Consider the following 21832-nt stretch of genomic DNA (forward strand, 5'->3'; position numbering starts at 1 on the left):
TCGTTTTTTGACGCACTCTGAAAGAGAGCAGAAGGTAATATGTGTCTTCACTTTGCTGCTGTAGTTTCTACAGCACATGAACATCCTATACCCCTCAACTTAAAAACACTGTCGTTGATTTTGTGTGGGCCTTTCCTGACATCTAGTGGACAAGAGGGAATGTGTCATTTACTTTGAAATTCACTTCTGGAGAGTTTTGTGCATTGAGGTGTTTTATACACCAGTGTGATTCATGAAAACACCTGCTCTGGCTTTCACATGTCGCTCTTTCTGCCCACTTTAATCTCTAGTTTCCAAATAGAAGTTTGCCTACAAAAACAAAAAAGAACAAAATCTGACCACAAGCGATCGCTGGTATGTCATATGTTCCTTAAAGGACACCTATCATGCTATATTTAAATGATATATTGTAGGGCCATACCTATATAATGTATATTTATACGTTTCTGTTTTCAAAATACCAAACAGATCATGCATTTTAGCCATGCCTCATTTCGCTCTACTTGCTGTTCTCCAGTCGTTTTTGCAGGGGGCTGATTCTATGAGCTGCAGCTGACCACGCCCCCCTGCAGGAGAGGGGAGCGTGCTCTGATCAAGTCGGAAGAGGGGGAGAAAAATAGATCTCCGTGTTTTATTATATAGAGTCGTTATTCATTTGTTTCAAAGCTCAATAAATAACAAAGACCACCTTTGACTGGCACTTTTCTAATTTTGTCCGGAAGATTTTAACTTTAACGGACATCTTGACCGGCGAAAGAAAACCTAACTGAAACTCTGCCGCACGGTCCCCTCATTCCTTGGAAGAGGCGGAGAGGTGGGTGTTTGTCATCTGCTGGTGGACTAACCGGAGAGAATTACAGTGCTTGCCTCGACGGGGAGGGATTGCATTGAATTAAAGCAGCAGGAATCCCTCCCCGTCGAGGCAAGCACTGTAATTCTCTCCGGTTAGTCCACCAGCAGATGACAAACACCCACCTCTCCGCCTCGGGGAGGGAGAAAAAAAGCCACAGCGGGGAATAAACAGAAGGGTAACCATGGTAACTATGGGCGGGAAGTCTTCTTCGCTGCTTTTGTGGCAGACTACAGCGCCACTTACAGGCCTGGCATATGTACTACAGCGTCTCCAGCGCTTTCGAGCGGCAATGGCCGGCCGTGGCCCAACCCCACATTCCCCTGATAGGTGGAGAGTTGGCCCAATAGCCGTAGCGCCACCGTCCTGACGTCAGGACAGTGTTCAAATCTGGATCAGTTTTTATCAGATCCGTTGCAGACCCTTTTTTAGAGATTTGGGTATGGAGGAAAATAGAGAGGGTTGTGTTTTCTGACACTTGGTGAGTTCCCTGGAACACCGGGGACACATATTCATGTATAAAAGACGTACAAAAGTGCATTTTGCATGATAGGTCCCCTTTAAGGAAAGACATATATTTGCAACATTTATGTCAATTATCACTATGTAATCATTTACAAACTCTTCACTGTGCTGGGAGATTCTGACTCCTGAAAATACACTTCCAAAATGTTTCCTAATTCCAGCTTGTTTGTTTAAACAAAAGATTCCATATTTTCTGAAGGAGAAGCCTCCTTCTCAGACATTCTTTTAACAATAGATACTTCAGGTCTTACAACTTGTCTTAGATAATTATCCAGTATATTACCTATTTGTTTCTGTTCAAGCATTAGGTTCAAGAAAATCACACCAAAGGGTCCTCAGCAGATGGAGTTGCTCGGTTGTCATGGAGCTGTAGATGTTTAAATAAAACAAACACTTGTTGTCCTTCGTGAATGTAAAGCTCCAAACCAGCTATTGAATGGACTATGTGGTGAGATTGCATTATGTTTCCAAGTTCACAGATTAACTCGTTTTTTTATATATTACACTGTATATTAATTATTTGTTTCTTTTTTACCAATGCCTAAATTACTGACTGGGTTCTGATTCAGCTCCACACAGGAAGAACACAGCACAGGAAACACCAACAAACAAAGTCAAATGGACAGTGAGTATATATTATGCACATATTCACTAGACTTACTGAGGTTAAGATGATCCACATATGAACTTGTATTGTTTATTTAAAGTATCGGGACAAAACACCTTCTGACCTCCAGTTCAGTCTGGTTACCATGAACTTTGGATGTGGTGACGTTGGAACTGTGCAAAAAGTCAAATGCACACATCAAGTCATCCAAAAAAGGACACGTGCGTTACTGATCAAGAGCCAAAAGCCTTTTCTCTCACTCTTAAAAACAATATTTCTGCTTTTCATCAGGAGTTTGAATATTATGTTGAATGTACATACATTACAGTGACGTGCGGTGAGGTTCATGGCTGGTGAGGCACTGAGTCAGATTTACAAATATTATATTTTGACCTTAATCGAAATATTCGGTTATTTTCAAAAGCTTTTTTAGTCTGATGCTTCGATTCATTTTAAACAGACCGTTCAACAAAAGGATACCCAAAATCTAAATATTGGATTGTTCTTTCTAAGTAAGATCCCATTTTCATTACAAATGTGGTCTTACCTTGACTTGAAGATGAAGTCCATGCTATCCTTCTGGACAACAATCTCTATTACTTTTTTGTAAAAGTCCTCCTTATCTTCCTGTAGTTTCAAAAGTCTAGTTTGTTGTTTGCGTCTACCGTCTCTGCGTAGAATTACAATTGCAACAAGAACCTGTGGGCTCACGTGCGCCCCCTTCAGTGCGGCAGAGGTTATGGCTGCCTCCCCTGGTGCTTTTTACATTGCCGTTGTATGATGAGACCAGCGAGCCTAAATATCATATATACGTGAAATAAGTTATTTAGAGACTATGGATGGCGAGGATAAATGTAATAAAGGGATCTACAAACATTACATTGGTGACCTACAGTGAGATGGTAACAGGCATGCGCTTAGGGCCCGCTTTCCAGCCAGTTTCTGTGGAGTGACGCATTCTGAGGTGAGGCAGAGCTCATCTGTGCCTCACCTCACCCCACAGTAACTGGCTTGAGCGCGCTCACAAAATAAGTGCCCGCGCTAAATTAGTGCCCGTGCTCCAGCAAGTTACTGTGGGCTTACGAGAGGCAGAGCACGTCCCTGCCTCACTTCTCATCGCTCCCGTAGCGGAGCTCGGCAAATTTGCTGATTTTGACTATAAAAAGCGATTGGAATCATACATAAATCACACTTACAACACAGATCAGTGGAGACATTTTATTATTATTACTATTTAGTTTTTTTTAGTTGTTTTTCCGTTACATTGGAGTATGACAGGTGAGGCTCTGCCTCCCCTGCCTCCCCTGACTGCACGTCGCTGATACATTAAAATTAAAATGTATTGCTAAATGTATATTCTGTTGAACATATTGTCACCATAGCTGGTCAATTTGCTGATCTTTTTTTAATACATTTTTTTAAGAATGTATGTTGTGCACCCATTTAATAGCAATATTAGGGGAATGCTAATGTTAAGATATCATGAATGCACACTTCATGAATAGGTGTTTGATGAATATGACTTAATGAGCAAAACTTAAAGACAAAATATAAATAATTTTAGGATAAGAATGACAATAAGCCATGACACGGCGCCTTTAAACTATCACAGGTCACAGTCACACCTATAGTTTGGGTCATTTGTTCCACACCAAATAAAAAGAAAATTAATTCTTGCATCATAAACTGTCTCGATATCTTGTGGTTGGCTCTCCAAAATCGAACCACACTAATGTTGATTGGAAGCAAACCAAGACCCTCCTTTTTTAGGTGGACTCTGTTCAGTTGTTTGAGCTGTTGTGTCTGTGCTTTGATAAAAACTTGGCAGGAATACAACAGTGACGCAACAAAGCCAAACTCGGCAAGCATCCCCAGGTTAAGGTACAAACTCACAAAGTAAACATGTGCACTATAGCCAGGGCTGGACTGGCCATCTGGCATACCGGGCATTTTCCCGGTGGGCCGACGTGCCTTTTGGGCCGACACGTCATTTTTTTTTTTTTCTGAAGTCCCGGCCCATAAGACGGGTAGATTGGCCCTCTGTTTAAATGTTTTTAGTAATTGACACTGGGCCGGCCCAATCAAATCTTTAATCACCTCCCCCTTTGGGCCGCTCGGTGTGCATCATTAAATCACGCCCCCAGGAGGTGAGCCGGCCGTTGAAGCCAAATCGCCTTTTTTTTTCGAGAAAAAAAAAAGTTCGAGTTAGAAATGGAGAAGGCGAAGGCGAAGACGAAGGCCAAGCGAAAAGGGGAAGCAGAAAAATTGCGGGCAAGAAAAAAGCAGGCCCTTCGTGCTGATGTTGCCGTTTGTGTCAAAATAACCGTAAAGGTCCATATTCAGCACCCGTGGCCGATATTGGTGGTGGTGAGGAAGATGATGAGAGGGAGAGAGATCCGCGCGAGTGGGGAGAGGGAGGAGAACTCGCGGTAAGCAGAAGCTAAGAAAATTAGGAAAAGATTATTATTAAGGTTATGATACTCTGTAGTTCTGGAACCCATTAATATCCCCTTGATGAAGCACTAATAAGACAAATATTATTAGAGAAACATTCGTTAGCCTACAAGCTAGTAAGCTGGCTATTTTAGGTTTTCCCTGGCAAGTTAAAATATAGCTTAATGGGACTCTGATACGTTGTCTCATTGAAAGAATGTCATTATTTTGTTAACCACCATTCATGAACAATTACTGTCAGCTGGCAGCTTGTTTTGTTTAGTTTATTTACTTATGTGGTTATAAGGGCAACAGTGGTCTTTTGGGACCTGAACAAAATGTTTATAGTCAGCTTTTTGTGGTAGTTTTGATTGACAATATATAGAATGAATAATATAGAAATAGAAGAAAAAATGTAGGCACACATGTAGTTTTGACCATTAACTGTGTGGTATTGTTATGTCAATGCCTATTTGTATGGACCTCTATCAGGGACCAAAGAGGTCACCTGCATCCTTTTTGACTCTCCCAAAGCCCCCCAACTACACTCACACATGCAAACAGACACACAGACACACACACACACACACACACACACACACACACACACACACACACACACACAGAGGAATGGACGCTGGACATAGTGCCCCTCTCCACAACAAGCATTCATTTTAGTTATTTCAGTCTAGTATATAAGTTACTTTGTGTGTACAGTATATATATACAGTATATATATCTTGCTAGTTGTGTACTTTTGTAATTTATGTGGGATTTCTGTCAAATGTTGCTTCAACTCTCTTTGTACATTTAAATCTCTCTTTCAAACCTATTCTCAGGAAAAAAAATAAAGACAGTGGATAGTATTTTTGGTTAAACCTGTGTTCCTTCAGTTCTGTGTGCTCTGTGAGGTTCTGAGAAACCAGCCGCCTAAGATTTGCACTATAGCCCCTTGCGTGCGTCAATCAATCACATTTTATTTATATAGCCCAATATCACAAATTACAATTAGTCTCAGAGGGCTTCACAGTGTGTACAGGTACGACATCCTCTGTCCTTAGACCCTTGCAGCGCTCAAGGAAAAACTCCCCAAAACAGACCCCACAATTAACAGTGGGAAGTAGGAAGAAACCTCTGTGAGAGCAACAGAAGAGGGATCCCTCTCCCAGGACGGACAGACGTGCAATAGGTGTCGTGTGTACAGATGAAAAAGGCAATACAATTACAGCGATTAAAAAAAGGATGGAAAAATTAAATGAAAGCGTCAATGTATATAAAAAGATGCCGTCGACTCATCCTGTAGACTCATCTGGTCCTATCTCTATTGTGTTGTCATAGAAAGGGGAGGCAGGGCACTATAGGGTCCCCCCCCCCTAAATTCACTAGAAGTCATCATTTAAGGGGTTATTTTTAAAACTTTTCTTCTGTGGGGGGCATACCCCACCAGACCCCCCTATTAGTGCTCGGTCACTGTTCGCTTTGTGAGAGGGTTTGAAGGTCTAATTTCTAATGATTGATAGTTACACATACTTGTGGTATGTATTAGTTTTGTTTGCCCCTGGTACGTAAAAAGGATAATAATAGCGTTTTTTAAAATTATACTGAGTTATTCTTCTTGTCAGGAACCGCTACTATTCGTTTGTTTTATGGATTTGGGCCGGTCTGGGTCTAAATGCCAGGGCCGATTTGCTGTCCCAGTCCAGCCCTGACTATAGCTATACCACCTACTCACTGCAGAGAAAGGTCTGCCAGCCTCAATGTGTGATGAACCCTATACACTTCACTAACTAAGAGATCTCATTATTTCTCACTAATTCTCTATCACACTGCCAGACTCCTAAATCTTTCAGTATCCTGCTGAGCATATGAATTGATTAACAACCTTTTTTCAATTTCAGGGATTTATAAGTTGTAAATGTGTCTGTTATTAAAGGTACATTTAATGTTTTTATATAAATATAGGTTATTAGCCATTGAAACAACTATTGAGTTGCCAGGTAAATAAACATTGAAAATACTTGTTTTTTGTAATCAATCAATGACTTATATAAACGTGTATGATTGACGTGCTCACTTTTCATGATGGCTACTAGAAAGTTAGACAATACGCATAACTTTTTTAACATGTTTAAGAGAGTTTATTAACTTTTATTATAACTCAATGGTCTTAGCCAGGGCCGGTCCTTAGCATTGGCGTTATATATGTTCGCCTAGGGCGCCAGCTCTGGGAGGGGGAAAAACGTTTTTGACCGTTGGTGCTCATCCTAATTTTCGGCCTTGATGTAACATCATTCATAATTAAGTAAAGGTAACACCCTTTTCACCCCGGTTACACTTTTCATTTGCCCTGTACGATGGGCGCTGTAAGTGATGAAAGTGGGGGATGTTGGCTTATCTGGCGCCCGCAGCTCACAGTCAAAGTGCGAGTGAGCATGGGAGCGAGGTACCGGCGCTGTTGTTATTAACACCTGGTGCTTGCTGCGCTAACGGATATAAGAAGATGTTTTTACAACAAAGGTGGAGGGGAGTCCTCTCCTGACAGACTGAGAAGCTGATAACTACAGCTCAGTGAGGTAAAGGACTCACTCAGTGTTTAGATAGTTAACTTTAGTCTAAGTTATCATAGTGGGTCTCAAACGTTTTGATCACAATGTATGTAAACACATATTTCCAAGGCACTCCTTTATAATTATTGGGATAAACAGGTTTGAAATCATTTCAATGTATACTATAGGACAGTAAACCAAAATATCGTTTAAAACTGGAGAAATAAAAATGTGCATTACTAAATAAATGTTAACTAGCTAAAATAAGATGTGAATGAACAACACAAATAAAATAAGTTACATTTATTTGTTATTGGCTATGGTAGGTTATTGGTTATGTTCAGCCCGAGAGACCCCGGTACCGGGGCCCTCCCGCAACATCTTGCAGGAAACAGTGTCTGAGGGCATGTTCATTTAATAAACTATGAATGTTTTATATCCATGGGAAGAAACTCATCTAACTGATCATTTTTATTTATTTTTCAAAATAAAACCCACAATGCTAACGCTGAGCCTCTGAATTAGCAACGAGCGAAAAATGCTAACAGATTACTGCACCGAAAATCACTCTCAAAACCTTATTATTTATCTTTTCTGCACATCCAACACATCGATTCACATCGTGAGGTGACACAGAATCGATGGGTACATACATTATCACTCTATGATACGAACTTGCGACTTTATAAACAAAAACAGACATCAAAACTAGGGCTGTCAAGTTAACGCGTTAATAACACGTTAACGCAAAAAAAAATTAACGCCACTAATTATTTTAACGCGATTAACGCATGTGTATTTTTTGTCCTCGGCCGTCCCGTAGTTTCAGAGCGCATCGAGTTTAAAATACCATCTACAAGCTGATGCTGACAGCCCCGCTCCTGCCGCCCGCTTGTGGCAGACCACACTTCCACGCTCACCGGCAGGCCCGGACTGGCCATCGGGAGGACCGGGAGGGTGTGTGTTCCGCTTGTGGCAGACCACACTTCCACGCTCACCGGCAGGCCCGGACTGGCCATCGGGAGGACCGGGAGGGTGTGTGTATGTGTGGCGCGAGCGAAGCACACCTTACGTGTTGCTGTTAGCATCTGGTGCTAGCTAGCTGCGCTAACGGATATAAGGAGCTGTTTCAATGAAAACAGAGGAGCGACATTTCGCCGACAACTGCGCCGAGCACTTGACTTTATGCAGGTAGCCAGACAGTGGGACATTGTACGAAAAGTCAGCACACTCAGCACGGATAGTGCGCGCAACATGATTGCAGCGTCCAGGCAAGCTCCCGTTCGAGCATATATGCCTTGAGCTGCACATAGCTCCAACGATCCATCACAGTGTCTCCACATTCTCACACACACACACACACACACACACACATTGTATTAATGTATGAGAGAGGTTCCAGGTTGAATTGAGGCGAATATTTGTAATGTTCAGAGGTTGTTGTATTTAATATTCATGAGAATATTTGTCATTGTTCAAATGATAATAAACAAACATATAAAGCATATTTGTCCACTCATATGTTGATTAGAGTATTAAAAACTTGAAAAATATCCCTCTAAGTTACATTTAGAACAGATACAAAATGTGCAATTAATCGCGATTAACTATGGGCGATTAATCGCGATTAAATATTTTAATCGACTGACAGCCCGAATCAAAACATGTGGCGCTAGGTATACCTCAACAATGTAATTATGATCAGTGGAAATGGCCATGACATGGGCCCTTTAAAATAAAAAACATCTATATTGATTCTGACTTTTCTACATCTAACTCACAGGTTTATCATTACTTTGAGAAAAAAGATTATTAATTTAACCCTTTTAGAAGGGAAGATATGGTCATTTGTTCTGGGAATGTCATTTTCGAGCCTGAGACCTGAAAAACAGGCTCAGGGCTTAACAGGTTAAAATGTAAACCGATCTTTTTCATATGGGTGTTTAGAGTTGTAGTCCCCTAGATCTAGTCTCTAGTTATTGTGTGCTCAAAGTGCACCAGATTGAAGCATTTTACTTTAAAATGTTCAAACATTTCTTCCCGGGGGGGCCCCGGACCCCCCTAGAGGAGATGATGTCCACCCCCCAATTCAAACATGTGCATACAATACTGAATACATTTGAAGCCTTTTTGATGTATTACCTATGTCAATAAGTTTCTGTTTTTGTAGTGTATTTGTCTTTTGTAGAGATTTTTCATTTATTCTTTATATATTTCTATAGGGGGCGGGGGCGCCAGCTAAAATCTCGCCTAGGGCATCAAATTGGCTAGAGCCGGCCCTGGTCTTAGCAGGTTTAGTGGTCAACCGATGACGGATTTTTCACAACATGAACATGGCAACCCAAATGTACCTTTAAAAAAAAAAAGGCGTAGCACAACACTTTCACTCCTATAATGCTTTTCACTATCACCTCATTTGGTGTAACACTCATTTCAACAAACATAAATGTTTTATCAAAACAAAACTAAACGATGCACCTGTCGCCTCCTACGTCGCGAGGACGTCAGGAGGATATCAGGAAGTTGTTTTGCATCTCCATTTAAACTACAGTGTTAGCGGGGTGGCTGCTCAGCACCTCTCTCTACCTTAGCAGCGCGAGGGCTTTTAGCTGAGGCAATGTTGCGCAAGCGGCGGATGCCACGGACGGTTCCTGCTTGTCAGCTAAAACGGCGGCGCAGTGATCCCGGAACGAGCCGGGGAGGGGACCCGTACACACACCACCTCAAAATCCAACCGGAACCTCCATCGCGAGTGAACATCACTGACTTTTCTGTGGCTAACAAAACTCTTCGATGTGTTTTGGGGGTTAGTTAGGCGCACACGCTGTCAGGGGAATACACGTGCCTCTGATAGACCAGTGACCCTGTGGTGTTTGTTTAGGTGCACCCCCCTTCCCCTGACCTTACGTTGGGCGCGGCCTAATGGCCCACCTGGCGACCATCTCCTCCTCGCATGCCGTTATTTAAGGAGCACCCACACGCGCTGAAATCCTCAGTCAAAGAGGGGTTACACACTAGTAACCCTATTTTAATAACTGGTTATTGCAAGACTACATTGGAAGAAAAGAAACATTTTACAAGAAGTTCAAATCAACCAAAGATCAACATGATGGGTACGAGGCGAGCTGTACATATGTTTTGTTTTTACTCATGTATACACTTAATTGTATGTGTCTTAAAGCCTGATGCAGCTTTTGGCTGTGTTGGAGCTGCCTCATGTTGTTTTTTGCTAATCGTTCACTCAGCTAGTGAAAGTAATCCTGCTGGAATGTGTCAGTGCTTTGAGCGAGGTTTTCAGAAGTCAAATCAGCCCTGCAGCTTTTGTCTGCTCAAATGTTAATAGTAGGCTACTGTAGTTAGTAGGGTGTAACCAGGTAGTAGACTGTGAAGGCATTTACTTTACCTCAGTTCTCATCTTCTCCCTGGAGGATCGGAGGTTAGTGCAATACTGTGCTTGTTGGCAGCTTAAAAACACAGGATTTAAGGGATGTCTGGTACAACAAAAGATCAGGGAAGTTTAAAATAAGAAGAACTTGATATTTTAAAGTGTTTCTACACTTGTTGTTGCTGCTCCTATAAATATTAAAGCTATAGTACATGCTATTTTATATTAACTTATATTGCAACATTTAGGTAATTGCATTATTGTATGTGCTGGTACATCTTTAAAAAAATGAATGGCTTTCTGCAAAGTTGCTAGATAACCTGGATCAGGATATTTTGGGGAGGCTTTTCGTTTTTCTTCTGCCACATGTACTGCGATCATGTGTTGCATTAGTCCAACTTTTGACAAAGCAAATAAAAACCTGTTTTGGTATCTAAGTAGGTGAAAATACATGTTCTACAGACAAAAACATGCAAAACTTCTGAATAAGTGCAGTGATAGACAGCATAGCCATGTACGTGCCACATCAGGGTTTTTTAAAATGTTTTAAAGATTACTTGCTATAACTGGACGAGTGGTTAACCTGTCATGAAAACATTTTAAAAGTCATCTATTAACGTACATCTCTTTAAAATTTCACATTCAAATGTAATGAATATATCATGGTTGGACTCTGTTCTTTCTGCTAAAGAACATGTTTTGTTGCACATTTGATGTGTTATATATAATTGAGTTAAACATATTGATTATGTGTTTTTCTATGCAATAGTCAAACTCAAGGCCCGAGGGCCAAATCCGGCCCGCAAACTCATTTTATGTGGCCCGCAAGAGCTTTCAAAGAATATAATATACAATAAAATTGATGTAATTGTTGAGTATTTGCTTTCAATTATGTGCCCTAGACTTCTGCTTTCAGACGTAGTTATTTATGGAGTTATTACCAGAACTGATAATAATCCAATGCAGAGCCAATAATGTCATATAATACATTATTTAATATATATTATACATGTATATTTATATAGTCTTAAAGTTACAACCGGCCCTTTGAGTGCAACCATAATGCTAATGTGGCCCGCAATGAAATTGAGTTTGACACCCCTGCAATAGATGATTCACAGGTAGGGTTTTTTGACCTCTGCCACATATTCCAGAGTTGGTGTAGTAGCCTTATCTTTTTTTTGACCAAGCCTCCTGTAATAACAAATATTGTGTAAGTCGCTCTAGCACCTACTGTGAATCTGATCACCTGTGTTGCTTCTCAGCTCGTAACAACATGACAGAGTTTTGGAAAGAGCACTCGAAGGATGCCACAGTGGAGGAGATGATGCTGGACTCTCGTGCCAAGGAGCTGACTCAGCATGAGCTGCCCGAGATCCTGTCGCTGCTGCCCTGCCTGACCGGATCCAGAGTGCTAGAGCTGGGAGCTGGCATCGGGTGAGAACACAGCTGCATTACGGCTGTTGGTAGAAGTGGATGTGTGTGAGCGGGGCTTTCGGGATCTATATGTAATGTATGCCTGTCAATGAAGGTTACGTTCAAATTCATGTGACTAGATTTATGTTTTAAAAAATAAACTTAAAGGTCACCTATTATGCAAAATCCACTTTTTCCTGTCTTTTACACATAAACATGTGTCCCCTCTGTGTAAAGAGATTCTAAAAGTTTCCGGAAAAAAGATTCCCTCACTTTTTGTCCTGATCCATTTATATAAAAGCCTGTCTGAAAATGAGCTGATCAGATTTTGGGCACTTTATGTCATAATGATTTTTTGGCTTGTTTAACCATTAGCCAATCACCAACCAAGGTAACCCCCCCCCACCTTATCACCTGAATCTCCTCCTAGAGCACCGTTGTGTCTTTTTTTAACCAAATAGCTTGCAGAGGGGCGTGGGGAGTGGCTCCTTATTTTCATCTAAAGTAACAGACAGAGAATCAGCACTTTTGAAACATAGAGAACATAAAAGAAACATAACAGAGGGGTTTATGGGATGCTACAATGTATGATCTGTTTGGTATTTCGAGGCCAAACACTTCAGAGACATGTTTTGTATATATCTGAGACCTATAATAAAGTAATGGAAAACAGTATAATAGGGGACCTTTAAATTGTGGTTGTGCATTTAAGATGAGCTATAAAGAGATTTATACTGGTGTGTCTCTACAGTCGCTACACAAGCCCCCTGCTGACCCTGGCTGGCCATGTGACGGCTGTGGACTTCATGGAAAGCTTTGTGGAGAGGAACAGGCAGGACAATGGTCACCATAGTAACGGTACCTTCCTGCAAGCTGACGTCACAAAGCTGGATATGCCCAAAAACAGGTTTGTGTTAAGATATCTATAGATACGCATAGATAGATATACATTTTGTATATTCAACGTTAAACCATGCAGTGCTCTAGAGTTGGCAAAATAAAGGATCTTCTTTTTTTTCTTCGCAAGTTTAAGTCAATGGAAAAATTGGGATTAATGGCATCACGTGATGGACACGCGCCATGTTGACATTTGTGATTTTTACTGAGTATCTCTACAAATGTTGAAAGAAAATTAGTACAGACATCTATGACTCCCCTCAGTAGGAATTATACAAGTTTGGGTGATCCCCTTAGTTGTCATTTAGTGCCATCTACCTTCTTATGGCTGCAAGATTATACATACTGTAGGATATTCTTGAACTCTGCACTGAAGCTTTTTTAACAATTTAATCTATCAATTAATTGTTCTCCTTAGCATTGACTTCATCTTCTCCAACTGGCTGCTGATGTACCTGACTGACGAGGAGCTTAAGTCCTTCGCAGAGAAGATGATGGGCTGGCTGCGGCCTGGTGGCATTCTCTTCTTCAGAGAATCCTGCATCCACCGGTCAGGTACTGAGCCAACATTACAACAACCTCATCTCTCTTATTAAATAGCAACTCAAGGCCCTGAGTTAAAGTGACTTAACAACAGCTGAGGGGCACATATTTAAACCTAAATGTCTGTAGCTGCTATCTTTGTTTTGCCTTTACTTGTGTTTATCAATGTATTTTAAAACTACTTAATGTGCAGTGATACTATATTAACGAGGCCACAACAGTATGTTTACAACAGGTTCTCAAATTAATCTGCAAATCCCAAACAAGAACCTGAACTGAATCATTTCTGAAGAAACTGAATCTCAATCAAGAAATTGCAATACAGAAATATAAATCTTTATTTGATTATGAATGTTCAGCCACAGCAGTCAATATATAATAAATATCATAAGGAATAGGATCTGTTTTAACTTGTTACTTTCTACCAAGGTGACTTCAAGAGGTGCTTCGACCCCACCTGCTACCGCACTGAAGCACAATACAACCACCTCGTGACATCGATGGATGTCCAAGAGGGCGGCCAAACGTTTGGTTTCGACATTGTGTTGAAAAAGAAAGTTCAGACCTATGTTCAGGTAGAGTCATTTAGGGTTATCTATAACTTAAGGTATAAAGTAGGACATAACAGTGAGTGATGTAGGTGTGAGGATTTGTAGTTAACCCTCTTCATCCTGCCCTTTACTTCCTGCCTGTATCTCCATCCTTTTCTGTCCTCGTCCTCCACTTTTCCAGATGAAAAACAATCAAAATCAGATCTGCTGGCTTCTGGAGAAGGTTCCCCGCTCCCCAGGCACCCAGAACGGATTCAACACCTTCCAGCAGTTCCTGGACAACCAGCAGTACTCCAACCGCAGCATCCTGCGCTACGAAAAGATGTTCGGGGCAGGATACGTCAGCACAGGCGGGCCCAGCACCACCAAGGTAGGACAAGTCTGGAAATTAAAACCAAAATCAGAAATCCTTATGCACGTTGTTACAGTAAAAGTGCAGATAAAAAGACAAATAGAAAGACAAATAGAATTGAGTACGGCTCGCATTGTAAATAGGTAGCAGCATTAGGAAGTATGTGAAAATATGAGGTGACTGAAGTAGCATCCAGTTATAACAATACTAAACTGTACAAAAGTTTAATTTGCACATGAGCAGTGGTGTTGTACAACAGTTTTTATAGTTATAGGGAAAAAGAGACATGGGCTGGAAGGAATAAATTGGTACTTTTTTTATAGAAAGAAAAGAGAAAGTTAACTTAAAGGGGACCTATCATGCAAAATACACTTTTGTAAGTCTTTTATACATGAATATGTGTCCCTGGTGTTCCAGGGAACTCACCAAGTGTCAGAAAACACAACCCTCTCTCTTTTCCTCCATACCCAAAACTCTAAAAACGGGGTTGCAACGGATCTGATACAGACTGATTCAGATTTGAACATTTCTCTGATGTCAGGACGGAGGAGCTGACCTATCAGGGGAATGAGAGGTTGCCGTGGCATGGTAACAGCATGGTAACACGACGCTCGTAACTCGGCCCCCTCCTTTGCAGGGGGGCGTGGTCAGCTGCAGCGCATGCAAAGACAGGGTGGAGGAGAGCAAAATAGAGCGAAATGAGGCATGGCTAAAATGCATGATCTGTTTGGTATTTTGAAAAAGAAGACGTATAAATATACCTTATATAGGTATGGCCCTACAATATATTATTAAAATATAGCATGATAGGTCCACTTTAAAAGCCCAGCAAATACAGATGAAGCGTCTTATTTTGGACAGTTTAAAATGCGAGGGTCGTGATCGGTTTGTGCACGTTCCGTGATGGCCGGCCGGCCCCCAGTCAGACTTGATACCGCCCCCATGATAAATACATTTAATTATTGTGAAGCCAGCTGCAATGGATCATTGATCCACCAGGGGGTGCAGTGGGGTTCCACACTGGAGTCATGTGAAATCAACTTCTCTGTTGTTAATAATGTTGTTTAGTCGGAAAAAACGAACGAGCCGGCTCTCCCGATTTTTAATCCTAATTTAATCATCATCATTGATGTTTATGTTCGCCGAATTGACATGAAATCACTGACAAATATGAATATTTTGTATTCAACTTCATTGAAACGATCAGGATGGGTGTTATTTTTCCCCACAATGACCAAGTCGCTGCAAATGATCCCATGTATTATGTACATGTACATGGCCACATTCTCAACAAAGTTACGTAACGAAACATTCTGTATTCCTTGCTTACTTTTTATTTAATGCTTTATAACAGCTGGAATAGTTCGTTTAGAACAGGCACCTCACTCGCAATCTGCTCCTCCGCAACGCCTACCACCTACCTCCGGCTGAAATTATGAATGTACAGTAAGGCATAGTAATCATAGATAACACGGCAGGCTCCGTTACAGTTTGTTTTCATCTGATTTCAAATATTTCAAATGTCTGAAGTTAATAAATACATTCTCAGTGTTCAAGTCAATAATAGTCATATAAGAAAAGTACTGATCTAATAACAGAGATTTTATAAGGACTTTTCAATGTTCGACATCGCTCATGTGAAATACAGTAAACTGGATGTTGTGGTGCCGAGAGGCGGGGTATCAAAAGTACAAGCTAAACTTTTATTTAGCATCTGAACACACTTGTAAACAACGTGATGCCCGGGAAGCGAAGACCCGGCGGAAACAGCTGGTCTGGTTCACTAAAATGTCCGTGTACAGTATATCTGGTACTAATGTATAGCGGATCTTTGTTAAGATCCATATGTCAGTAGAGATGGGATGGCAGAAGGTGCTATATATATATATATATATATATATATATATATATATATATATATATATATATAATTCCAAAGCTGGTAAAGACCTTTCAAATTTAGCAATAATAGTCATATAAGAAAAGTACTGATTTGTTCTTGAATCAACTTTTTTATGGAAAATGTTTTATGTAATTTTATTTCATTTTAAATAAAATGAAAGACATTCACAGTTAATGTAATTAGATATACATTATTAATGCCATACATTTTTAAATGTAATTAGATATACATTATTAATGCCATACATTTTTGCATAAATATTTATTCAGTATGATAGCTGTCTAACAGAAGTTAAATCCATTTCTCACTTATTCTGACAATGTACTTAACCCCAAATAAAAGAACCCAATAAAAATAGTTGTTAAATAATAGTGAAGTCACGTTGTAATAACAATAACTCATCTCTCTCGGTTTTTTTTGTTTTCTTTGTGTGCTTTGCCAAAAGCCACTGTGTCAAGTGTCCTAGTTGGGTTACCGTAACGAACAGCAGCCGGCTCTCGATTTTTAATCCTAATTTAATCGTTTATGTTCGCCGAATTGACATGAAATCACTGACAAATATGAATATACTGTATTCAACTTCATTAAAATGTTATTAACGTGCCTAAACTCAGTAATTCACTAAAAATTACTGATCCCTGGGTGTTATTTTTCCCCATAATGACTAAGTCGCTGCAAATTATCCCGCTTATTACATGGCCACATTCTCAACAAAGTACGACATGACTCCCAATATTAATTAAAATGCTTTTATGGATTTAGAAAATATTTTTATTGATTTAAAACATAGTTCTATGTATTGATTTAAATTTACATGCATCCGCTAAGAAAAATAGTCCGTTGTTACCGTTTTTTAAACAGTCAGAATGAAACGGCAGCTCTCAGCTGTGTGTTCACACTCCTAACTCTGATCTTTCTTTTCCAACAGTTAAGTTAACTGTAGGTTACTCTGATTGACAAGCTTACAGTTAGTGAAGTAACACTTTTTTTTTGTGAGTCACGACCTCGCTGTTTCATTCTAACATAACGCTCCAAATATGACTGTTTCCACTCGGACTTCAATACAGCAACACCATTGTTTTGTTTCCATGGTAGCGTGTCTCTTTAGTAGCGTGCACTCCTTTCCTGTAAATTACAGGTCCAGCCAGGCAAAACAGTAATATGAAATATGAACGTTAGTTTTTAACTGAAATGATCAAATAAAGTCAAAATGTCACAGTGTTTACAAACATTGACCATACCGTTCACCAGCCCCCACCCCACTCTTTGTTTAAAACGAATTGGCCATCGGAATGTGTGTGTCCCAACCCCCCCTGTGATATCTCTTCACAGGGGGGAGAGAGTTAGACGCTCGTGAATTGTCAACGGGGGGGGGGGCCTCTCTGCACGGAGGAGCCGCGGAGAAGTGAATCACAGTGATCTGCTATTTTAAAGTAAATTCAACACATATCGACCCTAAATATAGCATATATTAAGAACGAGAAAGTGTTAACATCGTTTTTTGTAAACATATGACCAATGTGCGAGGGTGATGACATCAGAGCATTGTCCTATGGGCTTAGCCCCGGACAGGTACAACAGGTATTCACTCAGAGGGGGGGTAGTTACCCATTTACATGTCAAAAAGCAACATACAGTAGGCGGGTGGGGGATGGTGAACGTTTACATTTCTCTACAGCAGTGGTTCCCAAACTTTTTGTGCCCAAGGCACACCAAAGGACAAGTAAAAATCTCAAGGCACACCTATTGTGCGAAATAGCCCTTATAACACGTGTTATCACTCATATCATGTAAAATATCTGTAAATGTGCATAATTATTTACTAATGCCAAATAAAATGTATAGATAGAACAATCAGTGGTTCAAGTTAGTATATTCCTCAGTGTAACATATCCACTAGTTGCAAAGCTTAAACATTTTTATATATTTTTTTATTTTAAGGGAAAGGATGTTTTCACTACTCAGTTTGTCAACTATGTTACGGACAAACTTGATGTCATTACAATCATTTGATTAAGTCCTGCACTTCAAGTAAAATCAAATTTGAAAGGCTCTTGAGTCAGCACTATGTTAATTTCAAGGCAGAAGTGCAAAATTCCATTGATAATGATGTGTAATGACGTCTACATGTCGTACAAATTGTCAACTAGGTTACCTGTCAACTAAGTTACTACAGTTATTACAGTACTGGGTAACTCAGTTGACAGGTAACCTAGTTGACAATTTCCCTATTTTGACCCATCATTTCAATGGTAGGCCTTGCTTGGATGACCACATGTCATTTTCTTGAACAGGTTAACATCACATTTGAACATATAATTGAATTAAAATCATTAAACAATTGTAAACCATAACAATGTACGTAACATTGTTGATTGTCAATGAGTATATTAATTGACCATGTGCTATTATACATAAAATATTGTAAAAATGTAGAGGTCAATCACCACAGTGTGTTCAAAATGTCTGCCAAAGAGGAACATGGCATCATGTGATGCTGGTGACATGGTATTGGGACAAACAATTGTTGAGTTAAAGGGGGAAGTTCTGTTAGTAACATAGTTGACAGAACTTTTGCGGACATTCATATATTAAGATATTTAAATTATTTAAAGGGGGAAATCAATTAAAAATATGTTATTATTCTTTAGTATTTAGACTTTTGAAATAAATGAATCATTTTTTAAATTTACTTTAATGGTTTTTATTCATTATTTTGAATCCAAGACACCCTCAACTGAAAAACGGACATAGCAAAAACTGACAATTTAAGAACATCATGACACATTTCAAGCTAAATAAAGCATAGGATGCACATAATGTTTGTGTGATATTATAACATGCTTTCCAATAATAGGCAAAATATGATATTTTTGAAGAAAATAGTTAGAATAATTATAATTATCATCAATGGACATCAATGGACATGGAATGTACCCTAAATTGTAGAATCACTCAGCAGTTACATACACCAAACCTTCCAGTTATATTCCTATCAATATTATGAAGGCTTTTACAGAAGGGTTTGGTCATATATAATTCATAGCCTGAATTATATAACATTTTATACCTAAAAACATGGTGAAAATTGATATTTTAGGGCTGTTGACAGTATTTTCTGATTTATGGAGTGATACAAAGAGATATCACTCACTCAATTTCACTTTCCACTATGTCCACCGTTGTTTTTCACAACCAATGGCAGAACTTTATTGAGGCCTGTAATTAGTCAACTACAGGTCTCTTGAGTCAGTCTTTTTCTTCCAAAAAGCTTGTGACAAGATGTTATTGCTCTTGGGGCATTAAAAACAAGATTTTAACTTTAGTTTTTTATATAATATCTGCATTTTCTATTGTGAAAAACTAAGTCTTAGTTATTTAATATATAGCGCCATCTCCTGGTTAAACCCTGAAATTGGAGAATAGTGGGAGGGCCTAACATTCCTGAATACTGGTCTTTGGCAGGCAACTGGCTGGCAGTCGGCAGGAAGCTGTATGCTGGGGTCCAAAATAAGAGGCTCCATCTGTAAATGTATATTGTGACTGAAGATGATCATGTTAGACATGTTGGACATTAGCATTTAGCTCAAAGCACTGCTATTCTTAAGTGCAACCTCACAGAATTACAAAGGCTTCTGTAAACTCTTTGCTATCAAACCGATGCTACAAATGACCTTCAGCAGACACAGAACCAGCGTCTATCACAGCAGCTTTATCAGCGGATACTCCTACTTCCCTTCCTGCTATAAATGCTAACTCTGATCTCTTAAGGTTTTGATTAAGTAAACAATGGTTCTGTTGTGTTGACAGGAGTTTGTGGACCTGCTGAACCTGAAGCCCGGACAGAAGGTTCTAGATGTTGGCTGTGGCATTGGTGGAGGAGACTTCTACATGGCTAAGGTAAGAGCCGAGGAATATGGCATAGTAAGTGTGACAGTAATAATCATAGTAGAGGGATTGTAAATGGATTCTAGTGATTGAAAATACTATAATGATGTCAATGATGTTTATTTTAGAACTTTGGAGTGGAAGTGCTTGGCTTGGACCTTTCAGACAACATGGTGGACACCGCCATGGAGAGGGCCATCACTGAGAAGCTGCCTTCAGTGCGTCTAACTATTCCGTTATCCTATTGTTTTAAATACCACAGATAATATTCATCTTGTGTGTTTGCTTTTTTATCAGTAATTGCATGCGCTCCTCCACAGGTCCAGTTTGAGGTGGCTGATGTCACCAAGAGGTCGTTCCCAGATGCTTCCTTTGATGTGATCTACAGCAGGGACACAATCCTGCACATAGACGACAAACTGACCCTCTTCAAGCGCTTCCATGTGAGCATTTTCTCATATTTTACAGGACAGCATTTCATTGATTTCAAAACCTATGAGGAAGTCGGGCAAAGCTTGAAACACATGAAGAAAATAAATAAAAGCAACATTTTTGTGATGAAACGAGAGCCTTTAACGCGACTTCTTGATCAATCTGTGCTGCCTTTATTTTTAATTATCTGTCTACTTTGTGCACAGTCATGGTTAAAGCCGGGTGGAAAGTTGCTAATCAGCGATTACTGCTGTGGGGAGAAGTCCTGGACCCCAGCGTTCCAGGCCTACGTCAAACAGAGAGGATATGTCCTACACACACCTTCACAGTATGGCAAGGTAAATATACAGTAAAGAATAATTATTTAATACCTTGAAAAAGATAAACACTGCCCTATTGTTGGGTTGCAAGAATTATGAATACAGAAATGTTAGGCAGAATATACAAGCATTGCATAAGCTCTGTCAATCAGATAGCACTGGTACAGCTTTGACCTGTAAAAAGTGCTCGTCTGTCCTCACTACGCAGCAGGAAACTCTGCAACATAAGCAAAATGCACTTAAAGCTGTCAAAGTCGTTAATTTGTCCCTAAGGCCATGAAAGAACAAATTGTCTTTAGTGAAAGATAAACACAAAACGCAATGTTTTCATGTCTCGTTCTCCTAGATTCCAGTCATCTCTGTGCTGTTGGCTGTCTAATAAATGCATCAAATTCCTAGCTATTGAGCTACAACACAATCAAACAAGAATTTTCCTTTTACTGTTTAACGATGGCCTGTTTACATGAAACAAGTGTAGATCTTCAGCTATTGGTTGCATACTTCCAAATTAATTATATGTCAGTTTTGCCAAGCCCCTAAACAAGCCTGTCATTAGGAAGATCTTTGCACAATAGTTGTTGTGCAAAAGGTAGTCAACTGCTTTTATGTACCTGACTTTCAATTACATAAAAGTCAAGGTCTTCTTTACAGACAGCCCAGGTACACACATGTTATGACTGTTCACTCTGTGGATATGTTGCTAATGTATTACTAATGTCCATGAGCTATTTGTGCCGTGCCCATTATGCTTTCCCCTCTCTGTCTCTACTTGTTGTAGTTCATCCAGGAAGCTGGTTTCTGCAACGTTCGCTCTGAAGACCGAACAGCCCAGTTCATACAGGTGATAAAGACAGAGCTGCAGAGAGCAGAGCTCATCAGAGATGAATTCATACAGGTAAGCATGCACAACCTTTCAACCCAATGTCACCCACTGAACCGAAATTCCTCTCTTAATCCTTTGACTGCTCATCATACCTGTCTCTGTGGCCTGCAGGAATTTTCTGAAGAGGGCTATTTGGCAATACTAAAAGGATGGAGAGAAAAACTAGAGCGTTCCAACAGCGGAGACCAACGATGGGGACTCTTTTATGCAACAAAGGATTGAGTGATGGCGCTAAGAAATTACAAGATAATAAAAGGAAAAAAGAGGAATGTTTCTTTCCTTTTTCACTTTTTGACTATGA

General features: G+C 39.9%; 1 protein-coding gene across 3 annotated transcripts in view; it reads left to right on the forward strand.

Annotated features, from left to right (window-relative positions):
* The window catches only part of pmt (phosphoethanolamine methyltransferase), a 48927-nt gene extending 27095 nt beyond the window's left edge, over positions 1-21832 (forward strand). Inside the window, exons 2-14 of one of the 3 annotated variants that reach the window (XM_034137045.1) lie at positions 1678-1823; positions 1945-2000; positions 11612-11783; positions 12514-12669; positions 13078-13214; positions 13632-13777; positions 13935-14123; positions 19819-19908; positions 20025-20114; positions 20217-20339; positions 20535-20666; positions 21427-21543; positions 21643-21832. In XM_034137045.1, coding sequence (XP_033992936.1) covers positions 1819-1823; positions 1945-2000; positions 11612-11783; positions 12514-12669; positions 13078-13214; positions 13632-13777; positions 13935-14123; positions 19819-19908; positions 20025-20114; positions 20217-20339; positions 20535-20666; positions 21427-21543; positions 21643-21753 — 1524 coding nt within the window. In that variant the 5' untranslated portion in view covers positions 1678-1818 and the 3' untranslated portion in view covers positions 21754-21832. Of the gene's footprint in view, positions 1-1677; positions 1824-1944; positions 2001-9507; positions 10075-10378; positions 10398-11611; positions 11784-12513; positions 12670-13077; positions 13215-13631; positions 13778-13934; positions 14124-19818; positions 19909-20024; positions 20115-20216; positions 20340-20534; positions 20667-21426; positions 21544-21642 lie in introns of those variants that run through there. The other 2 variants (XM_034137038.1, XM_034137053.1) reach the window with 2 other exon arrangements.

This window comes from Trematomus bernacchii, unplaced genomic scaffold (assembly GCF_902827165.1).
Source record: "Trematomus bernacchii unplaced genomic scaffold, fTreBer1.1, whole genome shotgun sequence".
Taxonomy (NCBI): Eukaryota; Metazoa; Chordata; class Actinopteri; order Perciformes; family Nototheniidae; genus Trematomus; species Trematomus bernacchii.